The sequence below is a fragment of the Heliangelus exortis genome, chromosome 6 (assembly GCF_036169615.1).
Source record: "Heliangelus exortis chromosome 6, bHelExo1.hap1, whole genome shotgun sequence".
Lineage (NCBI taxonomy): Eukaryota > Metazoa > Chordata > Aves > Apodiformes > Trochilidae > Heliangelus > Heliangelus exortis.
The window spans coordinates 9,274,452-9,299,118 of record NC_092427.1 but is presented as its reverse complement, the minus strand read 5'-3'; the positions used below and the strand labels follow the sequence as shown (position 1 = coordinate 9,299,118).

Genomic DNA, 24,667 nt, shown 5'->3' with positions numbered 1-24,667 from the left:
GTGGTATTAAGAGTCCCTTAAATTTAGTAAACTATTCCTAACAGGTACCCAGCTGATATTCATATATATCAATACTGTGAAATATATGATAGCTATATTTTAAGAGTCATTCTGTGTGCCACCTGGCCATCCCACCTACCCTCTGGGGACTCCATCAATCTTGTGGTGGCAAATGATTCCTGTTTGCAGTGTCAGTGATTAATGTCTTGACCCATTGGGGAGGAAGGATTACAACAGCTTAGTGTTTGTATGCAGTATAAGTTAGAGGTTGTAGGGGCAGGAGCTACCAGGACCAGGCTGGAATTAAACTGGGAAGGAAAAAGGGGGGGCTGGTGCTCAGCATCAACTGGTTTTAAGACTCAGTGCTGAGCATCCTTCCCAGGAACCCCGGGGGAGGTGAGATGCATACAGCACATCTGCTCCATGTTATATGACACAGGGGGGATTCTGGTGCCTCCTGCAATATTGAATTGCTCCCCCAGTTCATTCCATACTCAAGCAATTTCTCAAGCCCTGCAAAAATGCAGCTCACTGCAGAGCATTCCCTGCAGGCACTGCTCAGGCTCTGAACAAGGATCCACTATGTGAAAAGCAAACAAGGTGTTTGCCTGTGCCCATCCACTTGGGAGTAACTGAAAGGTATTTGTGGTGCAGAAAAAAACATACAGGAAATGGAAGCTATGTTGGGGCTCTCTTCCTGGATTCTGAAACTCAACTTTGTTGCATGCAAGTCCTTGTGCAGCTAACCCAGGGGTAACCACCACCAGTGATGAAGCATTCATAACTACATGGTTGACAGCACCTGTAGCAGGACTAAGGGTATCAACAATCCCTGGAATACCTTGGGATAAGCAGCCTCTCAGCATGGATAATATCACCTGTGGTCTAACAGACCACCATCACTTTACCATACGGGATCCCAAGAACATTCAACAACAAACACAAGAACACTTTCTTCCCGTTAGTTCAGCCTGACAATACAGCTGGGAACAGCTCACATCTCTCCACACAGCATTACATTTCACTGGCATTTTTGTTGCAATATCAGGGTACAGTGTGCCATCAATTTGTGCACTCCTTATCTACAAATCAGTGTAGCCAATATAATGTGTGGCATCTTGCTTTTGGTGGACTCTTGGTGTTGTAAAACCAGTGCATTAAGCCTAGGAGTGCAACCAGCACAAAGAATTTCAATTTCATAGAATAATGGGACCTCTCTGCATGGCATTAAAGCAGAGTACTGTAATAGGGTGCTTTAGAAACAGCAGTGTGTGGGGTAATGGAGAGGTAGAGCTGGCAGATCACCTTGAAGCAGATCTGATTTGATGCTGCTGGAGTATAAGAAATCATCCTAAATGGTCCTGCAGTCAATGGGGGCTTTTGCATAATGTCACACGTGGAATCAATAACAAATCTGGGGGCTAAATAGATGAAGCCATGTAAAGTCTAAGCAGCCTCTGTCCTCTGCTGCCACTGATTTTGAAAAGGTATGTGCAAGGCTGCTCTTGGATGTCCTCTGTAAGTGCCTTTTGTCCTGCTGGAGCAGGTGCCCAGGCTGGTGCTGCAGGTGGTCCTTGGGATGTGGCTCTGGAGGAGGTGGGATACTTGTCCTGGGACGGCTCCGCTCCTCAGCATCCCTCACTACCCCATGACATTGTTTGGTCCCTCTGCCCCTAGCTGGTTTCAGAGAAACGAGCACTGGAAGAGAACCTTTGCTTCAAAATAACACATAAATGGGAAGTAAAAGGCCAAGGCTTCCTGCACAATATTTTTTCCCACAGCATCAGAAAACTTAGGGGACAAATACTCATGTGATCAGCTCCAGGTAGCGAAGCCATGGCCTCAGGCAACCTTCTGGTTTCTGTTTCCTCTCTGGTTTTTTGCAAACTGGCCTGTCAGACCTCACTTACCTAGAATACCCATGTGCAATTTAGCTGCTCCCTATTCTTCTTCTGTCCTAATGCAAAATCTGTCATTGCACTCCATCAACGTGCCTTTCCACCTGGATCCTCTCTGCTCTCCAGATTGCTATTGATAGGCTGAAGATAGCCACAACAGTCTTCAGGAAATCTGTGATCTGGTCCTGGCATATTTGACAGATAGCACTTGAAATACAACTGTCAAAAGCATTTAGGTTTCTTCCCTTTTCTAACTCGCCCTAAAGAAAATGCAAACCCTTTTTGACAGATTCAGTTCAGAAGCCTCCTCTAAGCCAGGCCCTGAGTGGTAGGAGAATCTGCCTCTTAAAGCCATATAGATCCATTGCTGTTGTATTAAAAAATACTCTTTACCCCGAGGCAGAATTACTTAAGAAAATCCTGACATGATTAGACACCACTCTCTCTCTTCTGAGAAAAAAGTAAATACACTGTTAAAGGATGAGAGAGATCCTGCATAAACTGGCAGTATTTAAACAACTTGATATCACAATTCTGAAAGGTCAGTTTGGCATGAGGGCACAGGGAAGGACTGGGATATTTTCTGGGTGTCACTGTGCTGCTATGCAGCCTGAACTCCTTCTGCTGGAAGCACTCACAGGGGCTGCATCTGCCCTGGACCTGCAGCCATGGGGCTTGTGAGCTCTGGGTTCACAAGCACAGGCTTGAACAATCAATAACAATTAATAAATAGGTAACAATGTATGCATGTGCTTTAGCATGTATGCAGTCTTTTTTATTTAAATGAGTATGATGCTGCCAGTTAAACAATTATCCTATTTGTAGTCCCAAAGAGCCTGGTTTGATGGTACACATATTAAACACAAAGATGGGGTCTGCTCCCAGAGGGGGATAGGGTGAGTGTGAATAGAATGGATTACCCATATGTATCTGCACTGGTTAGGAAGAAATACTGAAGTGTATTTCATTTTAGTAAGTCAATATTCTTATGAACAGCCTTAGACAACCATTAGGGCCTTTATTAAGAGTCTTAGTGAACTGTAGGACCTGTAGGGGAATTTTCTGTGTACATATCATCAGGTGCAAGCTTAAATCAGAATATTTTTGAAGCTGAGATAGTGTGTTCAATAATACTCCGTGTATGTATATAACTACACTTCAATAGTATTGAACCTCTCAGGCTTCACCCTGTAACCACAGCAGAAAGGCTGAGCTTGGAACAGGTGGGTAACCACAACCCTCACTGCTTTGTGTAGGTTTTGGAGGGACAGTGTGAGTATTTTGTGTTAGATCTGATCTCTTACCCAGCCAGCTTTGGCAGTTCCTGGGAACACGTGTGATTAACCAGCCCAGCCACAACATGTCACCAGCACTCCACACAAGCAGTTCCACTGCAGCCAGTGAGTGGGGGCTCTGTGCTGGGGAAGCATCTCATCCCACAGCCAGGAGAGGGAAAAAGAGCCCCGGTTCCACAATTTCTGGACTATTTTTAGCTGTTTGCACTCATCCTGACACCCAGTCCTCTACTTGGTTGGTGGGAATGTGCCGAGGTGTTTCGCTTGAGCTTGGGAGGCTCCACACTGCCAGGGTAAGGAGAGCAGCCCAGGAGCAAAGCCAGCTTTTGGATCAGGCTGCTGGAGAGGTAAAACCAGAGCTTTATGAGGTGGTATGTGCAGCACATCCAGGCTGCACAATCCTGGAAAAGAATTACTGGTGTGACACTGGGATGTGGCTGTGACAAGTTCCACCTCTGATGGCCACCGCTTAAGGTAGTGCTGTAGAACTTGAAGTGGGCTTGATAATTTCTGTATGAATGCATGAGACAATATGAGCATCAAACATAGATATCCATACAATATATAAGAATATACAGTAGGAATGTGAGGAGGGCTCAGAGAGTCAGGTGCTTGTGCTGTAGGGTCTTTATACAAAGTGCCACCTGCTTGTCCACTCACTGGAGCCACTGAGTGATGGGGTTTGGTCACCACCCTGCCTTAACTGGGGCAGACCCCTTGCCTTGGCTTTACCCATCCTGTGAAACACTGCCCAATGTAAAAGTGTGGAGAATTCCTTATAAGGATGGTACTGAAACCACCAAGAGGTCTACATAGACCTTTCTGGGCCTTCTGTCAGCAGACAAGCAAGACCTCAGCTGAATCTGGGAGCAGAGCACCTGGGACAAGGTGGGCTTGATGGGACCATCTGATCCCACATCCTTGTAATAGCTGAATTTCTCTTCTGCACCATGTAGGACACAACCCCTCTGATGGGTCAGAGGGAAAAGCTCAGTAGCTCATTTCAGCACCTTCATTCCACATGTTTTGCTGTCAGTGGGGATGGGATTTGAGGTGGGATTTCATGGTGGCCCTGTGGGGCCTGTGACTAAAACTGCTCAGTAAAGCAAGGGGATCACTTAGGACATTTCACAGATTTACACACGTGCCACACCAGATACTGTTTAGAGAGCACACATAAGATCCTGGTTAAAGGAATCACATTTACCAATGTTTTCCCCCTATTTGTTCTGAGCCAATTTGTGTTACGGAAGAGGCAGAGGCACCGGTGTCTCAGTTTGGTGAGATAATGGCAAAGGGAAAACAGATGAATTTAGAGAGGGGGGAGGGTGGGGGATGCTGAAGCTGCTTGGTAGCACAAGGACATCCTTCGGAATAATTGTGAAAAGTATAACTGAAAGCAGAAAAAATCTGAAGCTGTGTGAGGGAGACTCTGGGGAGCAGCTGAAGCAGATGAGTGGGGTGATGGTGTTGGAAGCCACCGGAGCAAGATTTGGTGGAGCTCATTAATTGCGACCTCCACTTAATAACCCCAGCTGGCCTCAGGGGTGTATTGCATTCATTAGTGTCTGTAAGCAATGAAGATGTTCAGTGATACAGTTGTGGAAAAGTACAGGATGAAATTTGTGTGGGGTTTAGATGCACCGAGCAAGATGTCTTGACTGATGAAGAACAGAAGCCTGTTTTCCAATGGATTTGTGGTTTTATTCCCCTCCATCCACCTCCTCCCTCTGTGCAACAAACACCACCCCATGTGTGAGACTCTTGATGTCTGGCTGAAAGTGTCCTCCCAGCTGGCCAGCCCTGTCAGATATGGTGTAACCCTTGGGCAGACTTTATCTCCTCTCACCAAAGCAGTGACTAAGGCTTCTTTGATGTTCATGATATCTGTAGGAACATGATTTTTGAAGGATGTTGTCACAGTTTGGTTGAAACTGGCTCACAAAGGGTATCGGGTAAGCACAGATGGAGAGATGGTGTGGCTACTGAAGTGTTGTCTTTTACTTAGTAACCTGGCTAAAGATCCTCCTTGCCACCAAGGAGTCAGCACCTTGGTGTCTTGGGGCCCCAGGGAAGCCCTATTGTCCTCAGGAAGTCCTGCAACTTACTGCTTTGCATGCAGGTAAAGGATGGGAGAGTGTAACTTTGATGCATATTTTATGTAACATATACAGGAGTAAACGAGGTACAAAGCAAAATTTTTTTTAACATTCTTTGTTTCTGACATCTTTTTCTTCACTTTTTCCTCATTATTAGAAAAAATTTGGGGTCAACTGATACCATAGTGCTGGTACCCATTCAGAAGAGTCATATAGATGATTTTGGATTGGACCCAGTGGCTTTAAATAATTTTACTCCTGATATAAACGAGAGCAGAATATAGCTGTGAAAGTATATAAATAGCAAGAGCTAGGTTATTACTAAATATATAGCAATTTTTTCTGATATTCAACTTGCATAAATTAAGACATTTCCATAAACGAAGAGAAAAAATAATAAGTCTCAGAAAGGTTAGACTGCTTCCACTGGATTTTATGTCTATTGAATAAATCCTCCCAAGGAATTCCATACTTGGTGCAGAGATAATTTTTTTACAGTATAAATTCTATTAACGCTCTCATGCCATATGTGCCATATATTAAAGAGAGCAGCCTCCTGCATTCCCAGTAAATCACTGGCATCTGTGCCTGCTTCCTGATTCCATCAGCATGGATCCACTGGGGCAGCCTGGTGGTCAGAGGTCCCACATGGAGCCTTGGAGCTGTGTTCAGCTGCAAAGCCAGCTTCATCCCTGACTGTAGTGTAGCTCTTCCACAATAAAAGATGATACAGTTGCTGCGATTCTTCTCTTCTCTTCTCTTCTCTTCTCTTCTCTTCTCTTCTCTTCTCTTCTCTTCTCTTCTCTTCTCTTCTCTTCTCTTCTCTTCTCTTCTCTTCTCTTCTCTTCTCTTCTCTTCTCTTCTCTTCTCTTCTCTTCTCTTCTCTTCTCTTCTCTTCTCTTCTCTTCTCTTCTCTTCTCTTCTCTTCTCTTCTCTTCTCTTCTCTTCTCTTCTCTTCTCTTCTCTTCTCTTCTCTTCTCTTCTCTTCTCTTCTCTTCTCTTCTCCTCTCCTCTCCTCTCCTCTCCTCTCCTCTCCTCTCCTCTCCTCTCCTCTCCTCTCCTCTCCTCTCCTCTCCTCTCCTCTCCCTTCTCCCTTCTCCCTTCTCCCTTCTCCCTTCTCTGCTGCAGGGAAAGGTTTGCATGTTCAGCCATTTCCATGGCACCCAGGTCATTCAAGCCAAGCAAGATGCCTCAGCCATTCCCCACTCATGGAGGATTTTTTGTGGAAATGTTGAAATTTACACCAACAACCTGGTGTGCAAAGAATTGGTTTATTTTCCAGATGTTCTGAATATCCTGAAAATTGGTAAAAGAAAATGATCCTCTTGAGCCTAATCAAAAGTAATTAAAAATGCACTTAAATCAAGCACAAATTTGTCATTAATTCCAAATGCTTTGCATGCATAAACAACATCAGTTGTTACTAACTCTTTGGTTCCAGAAGCAACAGCTTTTTGCTGTCACAGGAGCTCTGCAAACACGCAGGAAGAGACTGGCTGGCTGGAATACTTTAGCTTGATAACCATTTTGCTGGCATCTGTGAAGATCAAAACTCCATAAAATAAGATCAAATTTCATTGCTTGCCAGAACCAGTGCCATGATTTAGCACTTTTTAAAGCTGGTTTACTTTGCAGAGCAGAAACAGTGCAAAATGCCATTTTCAGTTACCATGCCTTGCAGTCTTGAAGTAGATGCCTTTTACTCATTCACTTCACACAATGATATCCTTGCCATTTTTCCTTCCTTTGGACAGAGCTCTTGGCTTGCAGACAATTCCTGCAGACCCTACGGCAGCTGTGTCACCATAAGATGTGTCACTTAGACTGGAAGCAGTCAGGTTTGAAAACTGCAGAACTGCCTGACTTGCAACTGGGGTGGAGCAGACAGGGAGTGAGCAGACTGGGAGAGGGTTGCAGACAGATGATGTCTTTGAGCCTCAAGCAAAGCTTAATGCAGCTAAAATCTAGCCTTAGATGTGGCTCTTGATGATGCCACTAACAACTACTTGTTTGGGACTCCTAGGTCTTCTAATTCTGTGATAAAACAGGTTTGTAGAATGAACACTCTCCTTTTCAGTGTGAAGTCTCATAAGGAAGGAGCAGGAGTTTTCTTTTGGGGAAAAATTTGGAAGGATGCAATCATCAAGAGTGTGAAAGGCTACCACCAAAAGGAAGGGAAGGAACCACCTGCTCTCTCTGGCCATGGTGGATAATGGAAGGAATTAGAAGCTTAAATGGCAGCAGAGAAATTAATTTCAGATACAGGAAAATGTTTTGTGAAAAGCAGAGATTATGAAGTATTGCAAAAGGTTCTTGTGGAGGTCAGGAAGTCCCCATCCCTGAAGAGGTTTCCATGGGGTTAGACATTGATCATGCCCAAAGGCAGAAGTGCAGTATCCACCCAGAGAGGCCACTGACCTTCTGCTACTGTGACTTACAAGAGGCTGCCCTTCCAATCAAGACAGTGGCAGAAAAAGTAGATTCAAGTTTACATGTCAGCAGTGGCAGATTTCATTTTTTAACTTTCCCAGACAGGAACCAGTGTTTCAGAAGCTACCTGAACCTAGGACTCTACCTCCAATGAGTCTTCTTTACGTTTTCTAGGACTCCTTGGTTTTCAGAGCATCTGAGGACCCATTCTCAGAATAGGATCTAGGACATCACTTGAAATGAGATCCATAATCATAAACTTTATATTGATGGAAATACATGTCCAGATGTCTGTGGTGGTACCTTTCCTCTCTAGCATGAACTGAATTAGATGGATTTACTCCATCTGCAGCTTTGCCTACAGATCATAGTTACACAAGTCAGCAGGACTCAAACCCACCCCACAGGGGGGATGTTTCTGGCTTGCAGAATCCCATTAACTCACACCAGGCTTTTCTTCCACACCACGTAAGGTGTGGTGAATGGCTTGCAACCCTGCTGCCCTTGGAGGACAGTGACCAGCCATTCCTTCTGTCATTGCCTCCCCTTCTTCTGGGTCCCTGTGGTCTGCAATTGGCCCTGCTCACTGAGGAAGAGGTGAGCACCTCAGGAGGGCTCTCCTCCTCCTTCCACCTGTTTTTCATTCCTTGACTCACTGGTTTTAAGCCCTAAGCAGTGACGTGACAGCTGAGTCATGGACATACCACCTGGATGCTGTCAGCATCAATCTCTCTTATAAGGATCATAGAAGAACAAAATAGAGAAGGCTGGTAGGGCTTCTCATTCGTCTTCCTGCCAGCAGGGCACTGAGCCCTGCAGTGCAGGCTCTGGCTTTGCCCAACCTCCAAAAAGAACCCCACCTTGCTCTCCAAACCCCAAGCTGTGGGCTTCCACCCCTCTCCCCCAGGAACCATTCTGTGATTTAATAATCATCATTACCACGGACAACACTGCTTTTCTGGGATTATTATTCAACCTAACTCTTATTACTTATGTGAGACAATAACTTGTTACTAATAGCTACACTGTTGGGTGTGTTGGGTTTTTTTCTTGCAAATTCAGTGAAGTTGCAAAATTGGAGATGAATTATTTTATTTAACAGTTTTAAGAGTCTCCCTCTTGCATGCATTGTTGTACAGAGCAGATAAAAGACCCAACAAGATGCAGTCTTATGCCCTGGAGAGCTTACACTTTTCATTTAAGCAAGATACAGTGACTGAGAATGACAAGTAACAAGAAAGCAGGACACGAGTCATACGAGAAAGGTCAGAACATTTCTAAATAAAGCCCATTGTCACGCTTTTAATTTGGATTTATATTGAAGAGTCATCATAGATAGCTACATATTTTAGAACAATTTCACTATTTTTAATAAAGCATTTTTTTTTTAATCTCTCAAAGCCATCTTGCCTACTTTGGTTTAGTGCTTGTTTAAAGCTTCATTTTTTTCAGAGAGCCATGTTTATCTCTCTTGATTACTTTTTCTTTCAGCTGAACCAGGCTTTTTCAAAAACAATGATCACAGTTAGACTAGTTATTAATTCCTGAGTATCCCAGAAGTAGGTGACCTTGCCCAGCTGATCCATGACACTGTGCCAATACTGATTCTCCTTGACCTCTGTCTCCTCTCTAGCAACACCCCAAGTTACCCTTCCTCCAGAAGTGACAAGGAATAATATTCATCCTGGGCTATTTGAATGTAATAAAGCAACTTGTGTCTGCACAAACCTCACAAAGCCTCTGCTCAGCTGAACAGTTCCTCTCCACTGGTCACCAGCAAACGACACCAGGGCATGGTGGAGCCAGGGACCATCTGCCCCACCTTGCCCATATGCCTTTCTTCAGCTTCTACACCTTGCTTGCTGTGAGTTTCCAGCACCCAGTGGAGGTGTGAAGCCAATTCCTGACATCCTTAGCTTTGGGTTTCCAATCCTCCTGTCTTCCTCATCATGCTACATGATTAACAGAGGAACCCATTCAGTTCTGGGGGACACAGGGTAAAAGTTCATCATGATAACTGAATATCATTCCAGCAGATGTCCATTCAATGCCATCTGGCACACCTGTGGGTTTTGATATTATTTCTTACTAATTTTATTTTTGTCTTTGCCTTCTGGGAACGAACTCTCACTGGTACCTGACTGCAGGTTCAGTAAAATTCCCACAGGGAAGCCTGAACACACTTCAAAAGCATTTTTAATGTGTGTCTGTCATCCTGGTGAAACAAAGCTGCCCATACACATCATCTCCTCGCAGCAATTTTTCCCTTTACAGAATAGAAATAATCAGCCTCGTGGTGGGTGTGGAAATTTTGCTAAACTAAGAGAAGGGATCTGCATAAAGGGACTGACTGTAGTGCTCTGACCTTCCAGCCTCCCTCCTTCCTTCTTCTGAAATCACAAAGGCTTGAGAGTTGAGTCCCATGGGGCATATCAGAGGGTTCAGAAGGGAGCTGGGTGACTTTCAGCTGGAGAGTCTGCCCGGGGTTTGGTTTCAGACACACAAACCCACTGCTGGGCAGCTTGGCTCTTACATTCAGAAGGCAAGGGGAGGATCTCTTTCTTCAGCCAGGCCTCCAAATTTGGGTTACTCATATGCCCACCACAAATGTGCTTAATTATTATTTCATTATCTGCACTTTGTACAGAAGGCTCAATTTAAAAAGCAGATGCTTGGTTGTATAGATAGTGCAGAGCTATTCCAGCCGTCACGCTGCAAAAGCATTCGTTATCTGAGGAGATAAATTGAACAAGACAAATCTAGGCCCAACCTGTTTCTCCTCAAGCAGTTTGTAAACACACACTGAGAAGCAGAGAAATAGGAAAGGAGAGCTGAATCTGCTCTCCCTGTGACCCAAATTCCAGCCTTCAGCTGGTTAAGGGCAAGCAAACTTAGCCTCTCACTTCATTCTCCTCTAGTGTTTTTAAGCAAGATGTCATTCAGACCTGCTACTTTTATGGGTGATGTTGCTCACATCCTGCCCTTTGTTAAGGACACTTTTGTTTCCCTCTAAACCTACTTTATCTGAAGATCTGCTTTGGGAACAGGAAGCTCCAAAGAACCTGTAGCTCCTGCGATGTTTCCTCCATCACCCTGGCTGCTGGGGCCAGGTGTCAGCAGCTGCTCCCGTGAACTTCCTAAGAGTTTCTTGGGGAAAAGAATATGTTTGGACCTTCAACACCAGCTTCAGTCACCATGTGAAGTTTCTCTGTTCTCACAGGGTTTATCCAAGCTTTGATGAATTAACATCAGGGTGTAGCCCTGCTCTGAGAAAAGTAAGGGTGAAAATCCCATTTGGTCAAAAGTGGGAAGCAAGTTCCACTTGCTCTGATTGTTCTTTGCCAGAAAATAGAGGCTGAGTTCTCCCAGGTTTGGTGAACAGTACCTGTCTGGGGGGTGTGACAGGATTTGCCTTTCAGGGATTCTCTCAACACCTTTTGGTATCACTCCAAGCAGCGCCCTGAGGGCAGATCTGGAAGTTGTGAACTGCTCTCTTTTAACCAGACAGATGTATCTGCTGAAACACCCCACATGCTAAGAAAGAGGCAGCAGTGGCTCCTTTGCCTTCCTTGTACATCAGTGGATATGGTAAAGTGCAAATACCAGCAGGTCACAGTGCTGGTGATACACATGGTGTGACCATACACCTGATAAAGCCTGGCCAGCTGCACCAGAACTTCTCTGTGTGCAGGATCTGTTAACAGGTACCGTGGCAGAACAGGAGCCCTGATTCTGTCTGTATCACAGAATGGTTTGTGTTGGAAAGGTCCTTAAAGATCATCAAGATCCAACCCCCCTGGATGGGCAGGGATATCTCCCAGTAGATCAGGTTGCTCAAGGCCCCATCCAGACTGGCCTGGATCATTTCCAGGGAGGGGGCATCAACAGCCTCCCTAGGCAACCTATTCCAGTATCTTAGTACCCTCATGGTGAAGAATTTTTTCCAAATATCTAACCTAAATCTACCCCTGATTTTTGTTTTGCTACAGCAGCACAAGCCTCTGCTTGGAGTAGCCACAGCTATTCCAACTCTGCCTGGCAGGCAGTAACACAAGAGCTCCTGGCCATGTTCTGTGTAATAAAATGCTTTTTCTGCTGTGCAAGACCCTGTGTACCCTCTGGGTCCATCAAGTAAATTCAGCATTGTGCTGTAAAACAAGTCTGGCTGGAAAACCCATCTTAGGTCAAGAAGTATTTGTGGGGAGTGATGGCAGTTAATACAATAAGCCAAACCATTTCTAAAATTTTCTCTCCATTAAGCAGAAATAATCAGTATCATTATATTTTCTGTTTTGTGAATGGAAATAATATTTTACACATTCTGAACTTCAGCGAATTTGCTTTCATCCAGAAATGTGAACCCTTTAGCATAAGGACTATATATATTATGTTTTACTAGCTGTTGAATACATGGAGTTCCAGATAGTTAATTCTGGCAATGAGAAATATCTGTGAGTCTTGTCATGTGAGAAAGGCAATGAATGAAGCACTTCAGAGGATCAGGGAGTAATGTTATCTATAACTTCCATCAATCAGCACAAAAGATAGTGAAACAAAGCTACTCACTGGGGTAGGTGAGGGTACTCATCCTCGGATTGCACTCACAGCAATCTTGATTTCAGCTTCTAAAAAGTACTTCACTATGGCTCAGGAAGTTCTTAAGCCATGGATTGATGGAGGCTGAAGGAAAATACTAGGGAAGTATCACCATGGAATTACTTAGATCCTGATATTTTCCCTAAATAAGAGCCCTAAGCTGGTACAGCTCTTTTTACATTTTCCAGTTAAGGGCCAAATCCAAAAGGGGTTAAAGAAGAATTCAAGCACCTAAATTTGAAACAAAAATATTCCCTCAGCTCCTGTTGAATCCTGGAAGCACCTGCCTTGAGAGACACCGACCTTCAGTCTCTGAGAAGCTAAAATATACAGTGGTCAATGTGCACATGTGGCCAGAACCCTCACCACCTCCACAGGTCTGAGTCCTACTGTGTCCTACGAGGGTTATGGACTTGGATAGTCCAGTTCTTGTTGGCTTTGGAGAAAACCATGTGCTTCAGTTCTTGAAATGAACTTCACCCTGGAGAAGAGAAGGCTTTGAGGAGACCTTATAATTTCCAGTACCTGAAGGGGCAACAGAAAAGCTGGAGAAGGAATTTTTGCAAGAGTGTGTAATGGCAGGAATAATGGTTTTAAGCTGGAAAAGGGGAGATTTAGGTTAAATACTAGGAAGGAATTCTTTAGTGTGAGAGTGGTGAGACACTGGCACAGTGTCTGGGAATCGTGCCTGACCTGTCAAACATTTCCCTGAGCAGGTCAGGTGCCTGAGTCCTTACACCACATCTGAAAATGGAGTTTTAATTTAGATCCATGTGGGCTTTTAGGTGCTTAAGTATTGCTTTGACTTACAACAGCAACCAGCAAAACTCCTGATCAGCCATCATCTAGTGCCAAGGTCCAGACACACCTTGTGTTTCACCAGGGATGCTCTGAGAGTGTCTTTATCTCTCTGGGCACACCCAGGGGAACTGGAGTTTTCCAGCCCCAAACAGCCTGTAGTGGAGCCCCAACCTGACCCACTCCTTAAAAGATGTGAAGTGCCTGACTCTAAGAGAGGCTTTGGTACTTGTGACCTCAAAGGACAAGAGGCATCTCCTTGCAGATCAAGTGGTACTTGAGACACTGCCTGATGAACTAACCTGGTTATTTCCTGCTCCCTGTGCTTCTGCAGTGCATCCCATTGAGTACAGAAAGCAAGAGCCCAACATAGCACAGGAGAACGAATAAAAATTGTAAGCTGAGTGTTGCCATGCACTTTTTGAAACTATATTCCTAAATACTTACTACTATTGTAGGATCAGTAGGTGGTACCAGCTGCCTCACCCATCAGAGTGCTGTTTCCTGGGACACAAGATGCATTACATCAGTCAGCCCATAACTCCAGGTGTCCAGGATGGCACAGTACAGATCCTGCTGGATATGATGTGTTATACATTAAAGTCACACTGTGTTTACTTTGAAGCAATCCAATGGAGGGATTAAGTAGGTGATCAGCCTGCCTCCCTGCATCACAGACATGTAGTTAAATTATTCCCAAATAAAATTGCAAAGGTTTGATGCTTAACCTAACTGCAGAGATCTCTCTAATCTCTGCCAGTTTGTTCAAGTGCTAAACCATCCTCATTAGGAACTGGGCAAATTTTGTCTTTCTGAAAGTTAGAATATGTTTATTCTTCTTTGTATGTCCTTGTTGATCCCTGGGAATAACAGAGCCTGCCACAGTGATATTATTCTGGCTTTGCAGAAGGGGCTGGTGAGCCTCCATTTGGAATTGAGCTCCCTGCACTGGTCACCTCATTATAGAAGTGCGTTAATGCAAATCGGAAAGTTGCAACAGAGCCCAAATAATACAAGAACTTAATTATTCAGAAAAGGGTTAGAAAAGCTACAGTGTGGCTGCTGCCTTTGGAAAACAGGAGATTAAGAAGACACATCAGAGTGGTTTGCGGAGCTCCGGGGGAATAGCAAGGATTCACATGCACGTGGAGACCCAAGCTAGTGACAAATACCAGAACAAAAGGGAAATTAACAGAAGCTTAAGTAGGGATGATCGGCAAAGCAGTGTAATTTAGTTGTGAATTTATTTGTATTTAGCACAGTTAATATATGGAAAATTATACTAAGGCTGTAACAGAAACAACCATTATAAATAATTTTACAAGGCTTTAGGCAAGTGTAGGGGCTTGTAATAACTGTCGGATGCAACGGTTAATTCAGAGGAGAGGAACAGGACTTACATCTTTGTCACGATCTCATCTCTTAAAACATTTAGCTGCATTGTGCTAAGAAATATACATGGCTACTCGAATACTATCTATATATAAATATATACAATTCTCAGGGAAAGGCTTTAATTTACAAGGTTAATTTCCCTTGCAGCTTCAAATACAGAGATGGAGAAAAAAAAATAATCAGAGAGACTTGGAGGGGCAGGGATGAATCCTGATCTCAGCAACAGCAGCAGAGCAAAGCCAAGTAACTCCAGGAAAAAATGCTTAACACATACAGGGATTGTAACTGAAATGAGATCTGGTCCTGAAGTGTGTGCATGCCATATGGCAAAGCCTTGATGTCCCCTCCTTAAATATGAAGAAAAGCTAACAAGAGTCCCAAATCCTTTTCGGGCATTTCTGCACTTCTTGGGAGAAGCTTGTATGTCACCATTTGCATATGATGCCTCCAGGCCATCAGCTTCAAGCAGGCTTGGATCAAGCTGAGCGGCTTGCTTCCTTCGACCTGCAGCTTTAAGACAAACCAGAATGCCTTCAACTCCGATGAACCTGCTGGGAAGTCACCTTTCTGATGCACCAGGGGAGCGGAGGACACTGAAATGTTGCCTTTAGGAAATCTATGTAAACGTTGTACCACTCTGCGGGTCAGGTCCTTCCTTAACCCACTGATCTGAGAATGTGTGGGTAAGATCACAGTTTGTTCTCCAGAGGGAGAACTGCCCTGTAGGGCAGTTAACGAGGCAAGAGATCCCTCTGTACTACCACCATTTACTCAGAAAATCAAAGGCAATAAATCACAGTTTCTCGATTGACAACACCCGCTTGACTTTGACCCATCATTACACGGGGGGAACCCTACAGAACACTGTGCTGTAACCCCGCTTAAATCCCGCTAAAACCATTTTTTCCCAGGGTCCCCCTTCCACCGGGCGAACCCTGCGTGACTGCGGGAAATCAGGACGGGTGGAAGGAATCTAATTGCACTTGGATGTGTTGAGGAGCAAGATCCACTCGCGATGTTGCCCCGCTTGGCTTTGGACCTCCGAGGCTGGACGGGGGGAGGCTGAGGGAGCCAGGTGGGCACAAGCCGGGCAACCTGTTGCCTTGCGAGGGGCTTTGCCGGATAACCCTCCCGCAGAAAGCGGAGCGGCTCGGGGGTGGAACGGAGCTCACCGCGGTGGGATGCGGGGGCTCGACCCGGGCAGTCGCGCAGGAACCGTCCCGCTGCGGGCAGGGAAGGATGGAAGGATGGTGGGGCGGAGGGATCGCGGAATATAGGGATAAAGGAATATAGGGATGGAAGGAGAAAGCAGTTTAGGGCGGCCGGTGAACGGGGAAACGCGATGCCTTCCCGACTGTCCCGCTTTCAGTGGGGCGCATTTGGGGCGGTACCCGCAGGAACTGAGCCGATGCCGGGTGGGCGGGAGGCTCCCTCCCCCCTCAGTGCCAGCCGTCGGGGGACCGGAGAGCCGGGAGGTACGCGGGACGCCCCACCGCCTCTCCCCTCCCCTCCTCCCGCCCTGTCACCGGCGCTCGGCACAGCGGGAGGGCCACTGGCAGCAGACGGGCGCATCGCGGGCGGCAGCGGAGTTCCGAGACCCCCCCGGCGGCTCCGCCCCGGCCCCGCAGGTGGGTCCGCCCGCCCTGCCCAGCTCCCCTCCGCGCTCCCCACGTCGGGGCGGCGACGAGGGCGGGCGATCCCTTGTCGTCGTACCCTCCCTCCCTCCCCCCTCCCCTCGCACCTCTTCCCGCGGGGCAGAACCGGCCCAGCCCCGGCGGGCGGTCGGGGAGCCGCGTCCCCTCGGAGCGGTGCGGGGCAGCGGCGGCGGCATGGCGGGGCGAGCGGCCGGGCGGCGGGCGGGCTGAGCCGGGGGCCGGGCGGGGAGGCGCCGGCGGCGAGGGGCTCACCGCCTTTTTTTGCCGCCCCCCCGCAGGGAGCGGCCGGCCCCCCCGCGCCACCATTGCCTCGCACGGCAAGGAGGACCTGCTCGCCGTCGCCGCCCGGCTCTGGCAGCGGAGGAGGCGGCTGCTGGCCGCCGCCGGGCTCGCCCTGGCCATGGCCGTCGCCCTGCTCGTCGCCCTGCCCCTGCTGCTGCTGCAGGCGCCCGCCGAGAGCGGAGCCCACTACGAGATGATGGGCACCTGCCGCATGATCTGCGACCCTTACAGCGGCGGCCGCCCGCCCGGCCCCGGCAGCACCGCCGCCGTGGAGGCCCTGCAGGACCTGGGTGCCAACCCCCCGCCGCCCTTCGTCCAGGGACCCAAGGGGGAGCCGGGCCGGCCGGGCAAGCCGGGTCCCCGCGGACCCCCCGGGGAACCGGGCCCGCCGGGTCCGCGGGGCCCGCCGGGGGAACGGGGCGAGGCGGGGAAACCGGGGCTGCCCGGGCTGGCGCTGGCCGGGGCGGGCGGCGGCGGGAGCGGCGGCGGGGCGGCCGCGGGCGGCGAGGCGGCGGGCGGGCTGAGCGCCGCCTTCAGCGGGCCGCGCATCGCCTTCTACGTGGGGCTGAAGAGCCCTCACGAGGGCTACGAGGTCCTCAAGTTCGACGACGTGGTCACCAACCTGGGCAACCACTACGACCCGGCCAGCGGCAAGTTCACCTGCCAGGTGCGCGGCATCTACTTCTTCACCTACCACATCCTCATGCGCGGCGGCGACGGCACCAGCATGTGGGCCGACCTCTGCAAGAACGGCCAGGTGGGTCCCCTCCGCTCCCCTCCTCATCCTCCCCGCCCCGGGACCCCTTCTCTCGGCCGCCGGTACCGGGGGACTGGAGCACCCGGAACATCCTCCCGACCGTCGGGAGGGGGTAGGGGGTGTGCACGACGGGGAACAGTTGTAGAGCCGCGATGAGATCCGTACTCCCGGCTTGAAAACTTTACTGACGGGCTGGAGGGGGGGAAGGAGAATCGAGGAGGGGGAGGGACGGAGGGCATGGGGATAGCGGAGGGTCTGGAGAAGAGGGGCTGCGGGGAAGCTGATGGATAAGCGGGGGAAGAGGGACTCGGGGGGCTGATGTAGGGGATGGGGAAGAGGGGCTGGGGGAGGCTGATGGAGGAGGGGGAAAAGAGGGATTCGGGGGGCTGATGTAGAGCCTGGGGACGAAGGGCTCAGGGTGCTGATGAAAGGGCTGGGGAAGAGGCGCTTAGGATCTGTAGTAGCCCGCGGCTGTGTTGTCAGGTGCGGGCCAGTGCCATAGCCCAAGATGCAGACCAGAACTACGACTACGCCAGCAACAGCGTGGTGCTGCACTTGGACTCCGGCGACGAGGTGTACGTCAAGCTGGACGGAGGCAAAGCGCACGGAGGCAACAACAATAAGTACAGCACTTTCTCCGGCTTTCTTTTATACCCCGATTAACACACGACAGGCGATGCGACATGACTGGCCCCACCACCAGCACACACGGGGCTGGTTGTGCCCCTGCCCCGTTGTGCTGCTGTTCCTGCCGGTGTCCCCTGTCTCTGCAGGTCACTTTAGCTTCATTATCAGTTTGTATCTTTGATTTTTATTTTTTTTTAACCCCCGCGGAAACGAAATAGAAGTGCTACAAAGCAACCCCCTTCTTTATTCTCCCACGTTTGCTCTGAACCTCGCTCTCCCTTTGTCAGCCTCAGTGTTCTGTGTGTCACACGAGGAACTCCTCAGCTTCAAACTCTCGGTCGAGTGGTTCCTGGGGGGTGTGTAAAAGATCCCTGAGTTCAGACTGTGCCGCATATGGAATTTGAACCAGTCACATTTTTTTGTTGATGAGTACTAATTACGATTATGCTGAATTTTCAGATAATTTTCATGAAGTGGGGCTGGACCATGACTGACTTTTCCTTTGCTGCTTTGTTTGTATGGGGTCAAGCGTAAACTTTTATTTCCTGTGCAATGCAATGCTCGTGTGAATGATGGTGTCATTAACGTCAAACCTGTTCCTGTCTGCAAAAAAATTCAGTTGCTGTCCATGATCACCAAAATATCACATTAAATTATGTTTTTAGATGATGTCTTCTTGCTTTCTGTCTCTACCAGTGCTGCAAAGGAGCACTGTGGTGGTGCCATGGGAGGGTGGGAGGTAAAGGGGAGGGGTCGCTTCAGTCCTTTGCAGCAACATTTAAAGGGAGGATGGGGCACCTTGGCTAGGTCTTCATTATGATTCAAGATAGCTGGAAAGAAGCAGAGGGTGAGGAAAAAGTTTTGTAAACAAGTGGCACGCAGTCATCAAGAGGTGAGAGTGTGAAGCAGATCTCATAAACAGATTTACTGGGGCTGAGCCTGATCCAGAGGTTAGTGAAGTAGAAGAAAAGTGGTTTAATCAGAGATTATGGAAAGCCATGTTTCTGTAATATGACAAACGTAAAAAACAGTGGAGAAGAGATGCTACCCAGTGTGTATATGGGTTGGAAACCCCACCTGACCATAGGTGGGTCTGCCCCAGATAGGCTGGGAGAAAAAGTGCACAGAAGACTGACAGATTCAGAGCATTTGGAAAGGTTTTTCTCCTGCTGGTCCGTAGTAAATCCCAACCACTCTGTGTCCTTTTAGAAGTGCATGTGTTTGTAACTAGTGCAGGCTGTTCAAGGACTTTGGTGGAGGAGTTGCATTTGTCATCATCACCCCAGCAGGTAATCTCCTCAGTTTGGGCAAATTGGGGTTGCTCTGCTGAAGCTAAAAGACCCAAGTTGATTTACAAATACTCTTACTTTCGTTTTATTGTCCTGTCATTTCATTTTCCCCCCCTGAAGGTCTTACCTCCCTGTCAGCTTACTGCTATCAGTGCAGCTGCACAGGTAAGAGAGACAGGAGCTGGACTGCCAAGGCTGGAGCTTTGCCCCTGACTTTGCAGGAGGAAAGGCAACCACAGCTGGGATGAACTTTTTCCAGCCTCACTTTAGGGTAGCCCGGTGATGACCAAGTTCTGATGGTCTCTTCTGTCTCCTGCCTGGTCCTCAGTGGGTCTTGTCTTCTCATTGGAGGGTCAGAGAGAGAAAGCAATCCCTCCTTCATCCTGTCCTCAAAAAACCCCCTGCTGAGGGAAGCAGAGTTCATAACCAGCTACTTGTGTTAGACACTTATCAATCTCTAATGTCTTGTTCATTTCTACTATTTAGAGTATGATTAAAAACGGTGCCTGAGACCCAAATGAAGAATAATTGCTATGGATCCTCAATTCCCCACGGATCTGTAATCCTTTTTGACTATTCCTCCCCTACCCTCTGACGAAATGGAGCTTAGATACAAAGCCCTCGGTTTAAATTTCAAAAAATTAAAATTGACATGCAGCAGCATTAGCAGGAGCCAGGAGGAATTCTAAGGAGGTGCCCGGGCTCTGCTTTATCCTTTGCATTAAGAAGCAATTTGTACTTCTAACAAAGACCCAACTGTTCCCCCTTGGCAAAAGGGCAATGAAGATGCCTTGCAAGGGAATTGCTGTTCACAATACTTAAACAAATTTGAATCTTAGATTTTTAAATCTGTATTCCCTGGTGGAGCCTGCTCCTCTCAATTCAAATGCAGGGCTGGTGGTGTGTGCCTGCCAAGGTGTCAGTAGCTAAGCGGATGATGGATTGATGAGGCAATGGGAAGACACAGGCTCACAGTGGCAGTTTGCCCCGACAGTGATCTATGTATCTGCACATTATCAATGTCATGAGGAGGCTTGAACCACCCTGGCTAGATGTCTCATTTTCCACTTATCTCTTATGTACTAATTATCAGGCTGGATTATTCCCCAGGATAGAAACAGGGGAAAAGGAAAAAAAAAAAAAAAAAAAGCTGGTTGCCACTCCATTGACAGTTTACACAATCGATAGAATCAAGTCTCCCTCAGCTGCCCGCAGGCTTTTTTGTTTCCTCTTCTCATCGCAGGGACCTCCGGTATTGCCTCTGTGGGGGGTTGATGGCTGTTGCCAAGCATCCCTGCTGGTGGTACTTGGATGGGCTCCTCCATCCCAGTCATCGTAGTTAACAGCTACACGTGTGGGTTGGGTTGTTTTTTGGTTTTTTTTTTTTGTTTGTTTGTTTTTTTGTTGTTTTTTTTTTGTTTGTTTGTTTGTTTTTGTTTTGTTTTTGTGGGTTTTTTTTTTGTGTGTGGTTTATTTTTTTTTTTTTTTGGTTTTTTTTTTTTTTTGGTTTTTTTCTGAAGTAACACAGAGAAAAGCAGTTGGGAGATGAAAAAAACTTCAGTGCTTGGTGGTGCAGCTGTCCGGAAAAGCAGAGGCAGCGTTGGAGGTGGGGATGGCAGTCCCTGGGCTGTGGGTCAGAGTGTGGTCAGGCACAGCCCAGGCAGCAGCTTGAGGGCTCCTGAGCCTCTGGGCTTCCACTAAATCCTCCTCCCCTTATGGGTTCTATATGCTTCATGCAGAAATAAAAGGGACATTCTGGTCCCCTGGTTTGGATGGGAGGAAGAGAATCAATGTTTACTCAGAGGCTGGAGTCAGCTTTCTCTGGGACTGGCTTTCCCAAGTGATGCTGGAATTTCAAACAACCATTAGCCAGTGTCTGCTCTGGATGTCTGACCCTTCAGAGGTGTTATTTTGCTTGATGACTAAAGCAAATATTTTTAAGAATCGTGAGGTGATCAGATGTGATGTGAATAAGGAAACCTCCCTGGAAGGAATGGAAGGTCAGAGTTTCAGGAAAAGGGTACTTCTGTTTTGTGCCCAGCTGCATGCTCAAATTAAAATAATAATTTAAAAGACTGAGGAAAAAAAAAAAAGAAAAAAGAAAAAAAAAAAAAGGTGTTCATGCTCTCAAAGCAACTTAGATATTGTAGTGACAAATCCCTGATCTTTGTGCTACTGATGTGACTCCTTGACCCTTGTACTGTGCCTGAGCAGCACTGGCTATGGAAGGAATCTCTGGAAAAGAGGGGAGCAAGGAGACATCCAAGCACACAAAATGCTGTGGAAGGGGAAGCAGGGATGGTGCTGAGAGCCCTGGCAGGGGTGCCAGACACCCCTTGTCTGCAGCTGACCCCTGGAGGAAGGTGTTCAGGTTCCTCATCTCTCCCAGAAGTCAGCAGGCTGCTAGCTGGGTGCTTGTTTCCTTCTGTTTTGACCTTCATTGGCTCAGGGAGCTCTTGGCAAGTCTCTAGGGAGATGGGTGAGGAAATTTTGCCTTGGCTTGAGTGGAGCAGCTTAGCTGCTGGGGCTGAGTTTTTGCCAGCCAGTGTAGAGGAAAAGTTTTCTGAGGAACCTGTGCTGCAAGAGCAGCTGGAGTCTGGTGTCCTGTGCAGAGTCTGGTGTGTCTGTATTATCCAGGATCTGGGCTTTGCAGACTTCCCTCTTGATGCACCCCTCCTTATGGATGTTGGTGAGGCTACTGAGGTCTGGGTTAGTGAGGCTGCACTGGACCACAGGAGACCAGAACAGCCCCACATCTGGGTTCTCCTCTTCTGTTTTGATGTTAGAAAAACAAGGTGCTGCTTTTTGTACCTCATGGTTTTACACATGTGCATTGAACCCCACTTTGGTCTTGGGCTTACTATTTGGAAACTCCCTCTGAGTATTTTTCGTGGTGGTTTAATGCTTGCTTGGTGGCTTATGGTGCCTGGGTGAGTTTATTCTGTGGACTCACAAAGCAAGGAGGATGACTTTGGTTAATTTTGATCTTTTTATGCCACAGACTGATGTTAAAAGGGTCTGTGGCAGTTAGAGGCAAAATGGTATCATATGCCTGTTTGAAATATGTTTTTGTTAAATACCTTTTTTTTTTTTTTTTTTTTGTAACATGATGTGTTTTCCCTTATTGTGATTGGACTGAATTCTGGGAAAAAATCCTGCTAAGATCCTGTGTCTTAGAATTGTCTCTGGGATAAAGGAGCCTGTCAGAATAAAATAAAGACTAACTGAATCTTCATTGACTTTGAGACTGCAAGCAGTTTGGTCCTTTTTACTGTGAATGTCTGCATGGTGCAGACACTGGAAGATTAATTACAGACAAGAGAGGTAAACTGTTACTGTATGGACACCCTGGCACTCACAGGTGAGAGCCTGGTTCCACATCTAATGGCAGAAAGAGGTTCAGCTTGACTATAAGCTGTGGCTAACATGCAAATGGGGACCCATTTTTCTGTGCCAGGTCAGAAGTTAAACCCTTGGTTCCATAGCAAGTGTCAGCAGATGTACTGGAGATGCTTTGCTATTTCTTGAGCCCACTTGCCCACAACTGAGCTTCATTTTTGAAGCCTGTGTGTGGGATTAAAACAGGGGCCTAAAATCTAATTTCTCTTGATTTAAAGCTAGTTTGTTACTGTCCTTAATGAGTTATGAAGAAGCAGTGGAGGGTAATGCTGGTTCCCTGGAATAGCCTTGGAGCAGAGGCATTATAGAGGCATAGACTAATAGAATGGTTTTGGCTGGAAAATACCTTAGAGGTCATCAAGTCCAACCATTAACACTGCACTGCCAAGGCCACCACTGCACCATGTCACTTAGCACCACATCTATGTGACTTTGAAATCCCTCCAGTGATGGTGACAACCTCTGCCCTGGGCAGCCTGGCCCAGTGCCCGACAAACCTTTCAGTAAAGAAGTTGTTCCTGATAAGCAATCTAAATCTCCTCTGACACAAATTGAGGCCATTCTTCTTGTCCTATCACTTGTGATTTGGGAGAGGAGACCAACTCACACCTCGCTGCAATCTCCTTCCAGGTAGCTGTAGAGAAATATTTAGGTCTCCCCTCTGTGTCCTTTACTCCAGGCTAAACAACCCCAGTTCCTTCAGCTGCTACTTGTAAGATTTGTGCTCCAGACCCTTCACCAGCTTCATCACCCTTCTCTGGACACATTCCAGCACCTCAGTGTCCTTCTTGTAGTGGGGGCCCAGAGCTGAACACAGAATTTGAGGTAGGTACCTCCTGGGTAGGCAAGAAGCTGAGGCTGAGGTGCAATTTGATATCCTAGGCTTGAACATACATCAGAATTCCCCTTCTTTGCCCACGTGTGTCAGGCTGAGAGCTGTTGGTTTCAGGACACAGCCTGAAAGGTGCCACTGCTGTGCCCAGGCCCTGTGCTGCACTGTGCTTGGTGGGATCTTCCTCTCAGGGTTTTATTGAGCACAGTTCTGAAGGAGCTGTGAGCTGTGGCCCTGTTTCCTTGCAGAGAAAGCCATGAATGCCCATCTCCTTTGGGTTCTTCCAATTATAAAATAGCCTGAATAAACCACTACGCTGTGTGACACAGCTCTATGTTCTAATAAAAGGGAGTAGATTTTCTTTACAGGGGGCTGATGGCAAATCCCTCTTTTGTGTTTTGTTTGCTCCTGGTTTTGGTTGGTTTTTTTTTATTTTTCTTTTTTTTTTTCTCGTGGTCTAAGGTAGAAATGGAAAAGGCCTGTTTGATGCCTGAGATCTGCTGTCCTATTAATGCAGGATTATTTCCTCCAGTGTGCTGTGAGCACAGTGACATGGAGAGCATGGCTTGCCTGCAGCTTTTGGCTGCACTCCTCCCAGCAAGGGGATGTTCACATGATCCTGGCTCTTCTTTTTGCTTGCAGCTGCCAGATCATGTCAAGAAAAACAAACAAAAAAATATCCAAGCCCGCTCTTGAATGCAGCTGAAATGTTTTCTTGGTGCCATTTCTCTTTGTCAACAAATTGCTTATTGCTCAGGTGTTGTGATGTGTTCCCCATCCCAAAGAGCAGAGACCTGCTGCTGAGAATGAGAAGGCAACATGCCCAGGAGAATAACTTGTTTGAAGATGTGAGCCATCCTCTGCACAGGCTTTATGAACAATGATTCTTTGTCCAATCTTGGTTTTAAGATGAAATTTTGATGGTATGATAATGATGGTATGATAAAAGGTTTTAACTCCCTGGGGAGGAAGCTACTTTTCAGGGAGTGATTTGCTCTTCCCTCTCTATTGTAATGCTGTTCCTGAAACTTTGCATCAGCCGTGCAGTGCTGCAGTGAATGTGTGAGGTGATGGAGATCAGATCTGGATGGGTTTCTCTCTGTTTTGTTTGGGCACACAGTTGAATTCTTGACATTTGTTTCTCCTTCTCCTGGCCCCTCGTTTTTCATGGAGGTGTCCTTCTTGGGAGCCCAGGGGCCAAAGTCTGCTTGCAAATACACTGATTTATTTCTCCTCAGACTGAGATGTTTTCTCGGCATCCATGAAGTCAGAACCAATCCTTAAACACATTACACTGAGCTACCCTCTGATTGCT

The 24,667-nt window shown here is 47.2% G+C and overlaps 1 protein-coding gene across 1 annotated transcript; it reads left to right on the top strand.

Moving 5' to 3' along the window:
- The first annotated feature begins 16,059 nt into the window (after nucleotides 1-16,059).
- On the top strand, nucleotides 16,060-18,501 carry C1QL2 (complement C1q like 2). The gene is made up of 3 exons (XM_071746228.1): nucleotides 16,060-16,139; nucleotides 16,445-17,205; nucleotides 17,689-18,501. Exons 2-3 carry the CDS (start codon nucleotides 16,567-16,569, stop codon nucleotides 17,866-17,868), a joined length of 819 nt encoding a protein of 272 aa, XP_071602329.1. The 5' UTR covers nucleotides 16,060-16,139; nucleotides 16,445-16,566; the 3' UTR covers nucleotides 17,869-18,501.
- The last annotated feature ends 6,166 nt before the right edge of the window (nucleotides 18,502-24,667 follow it).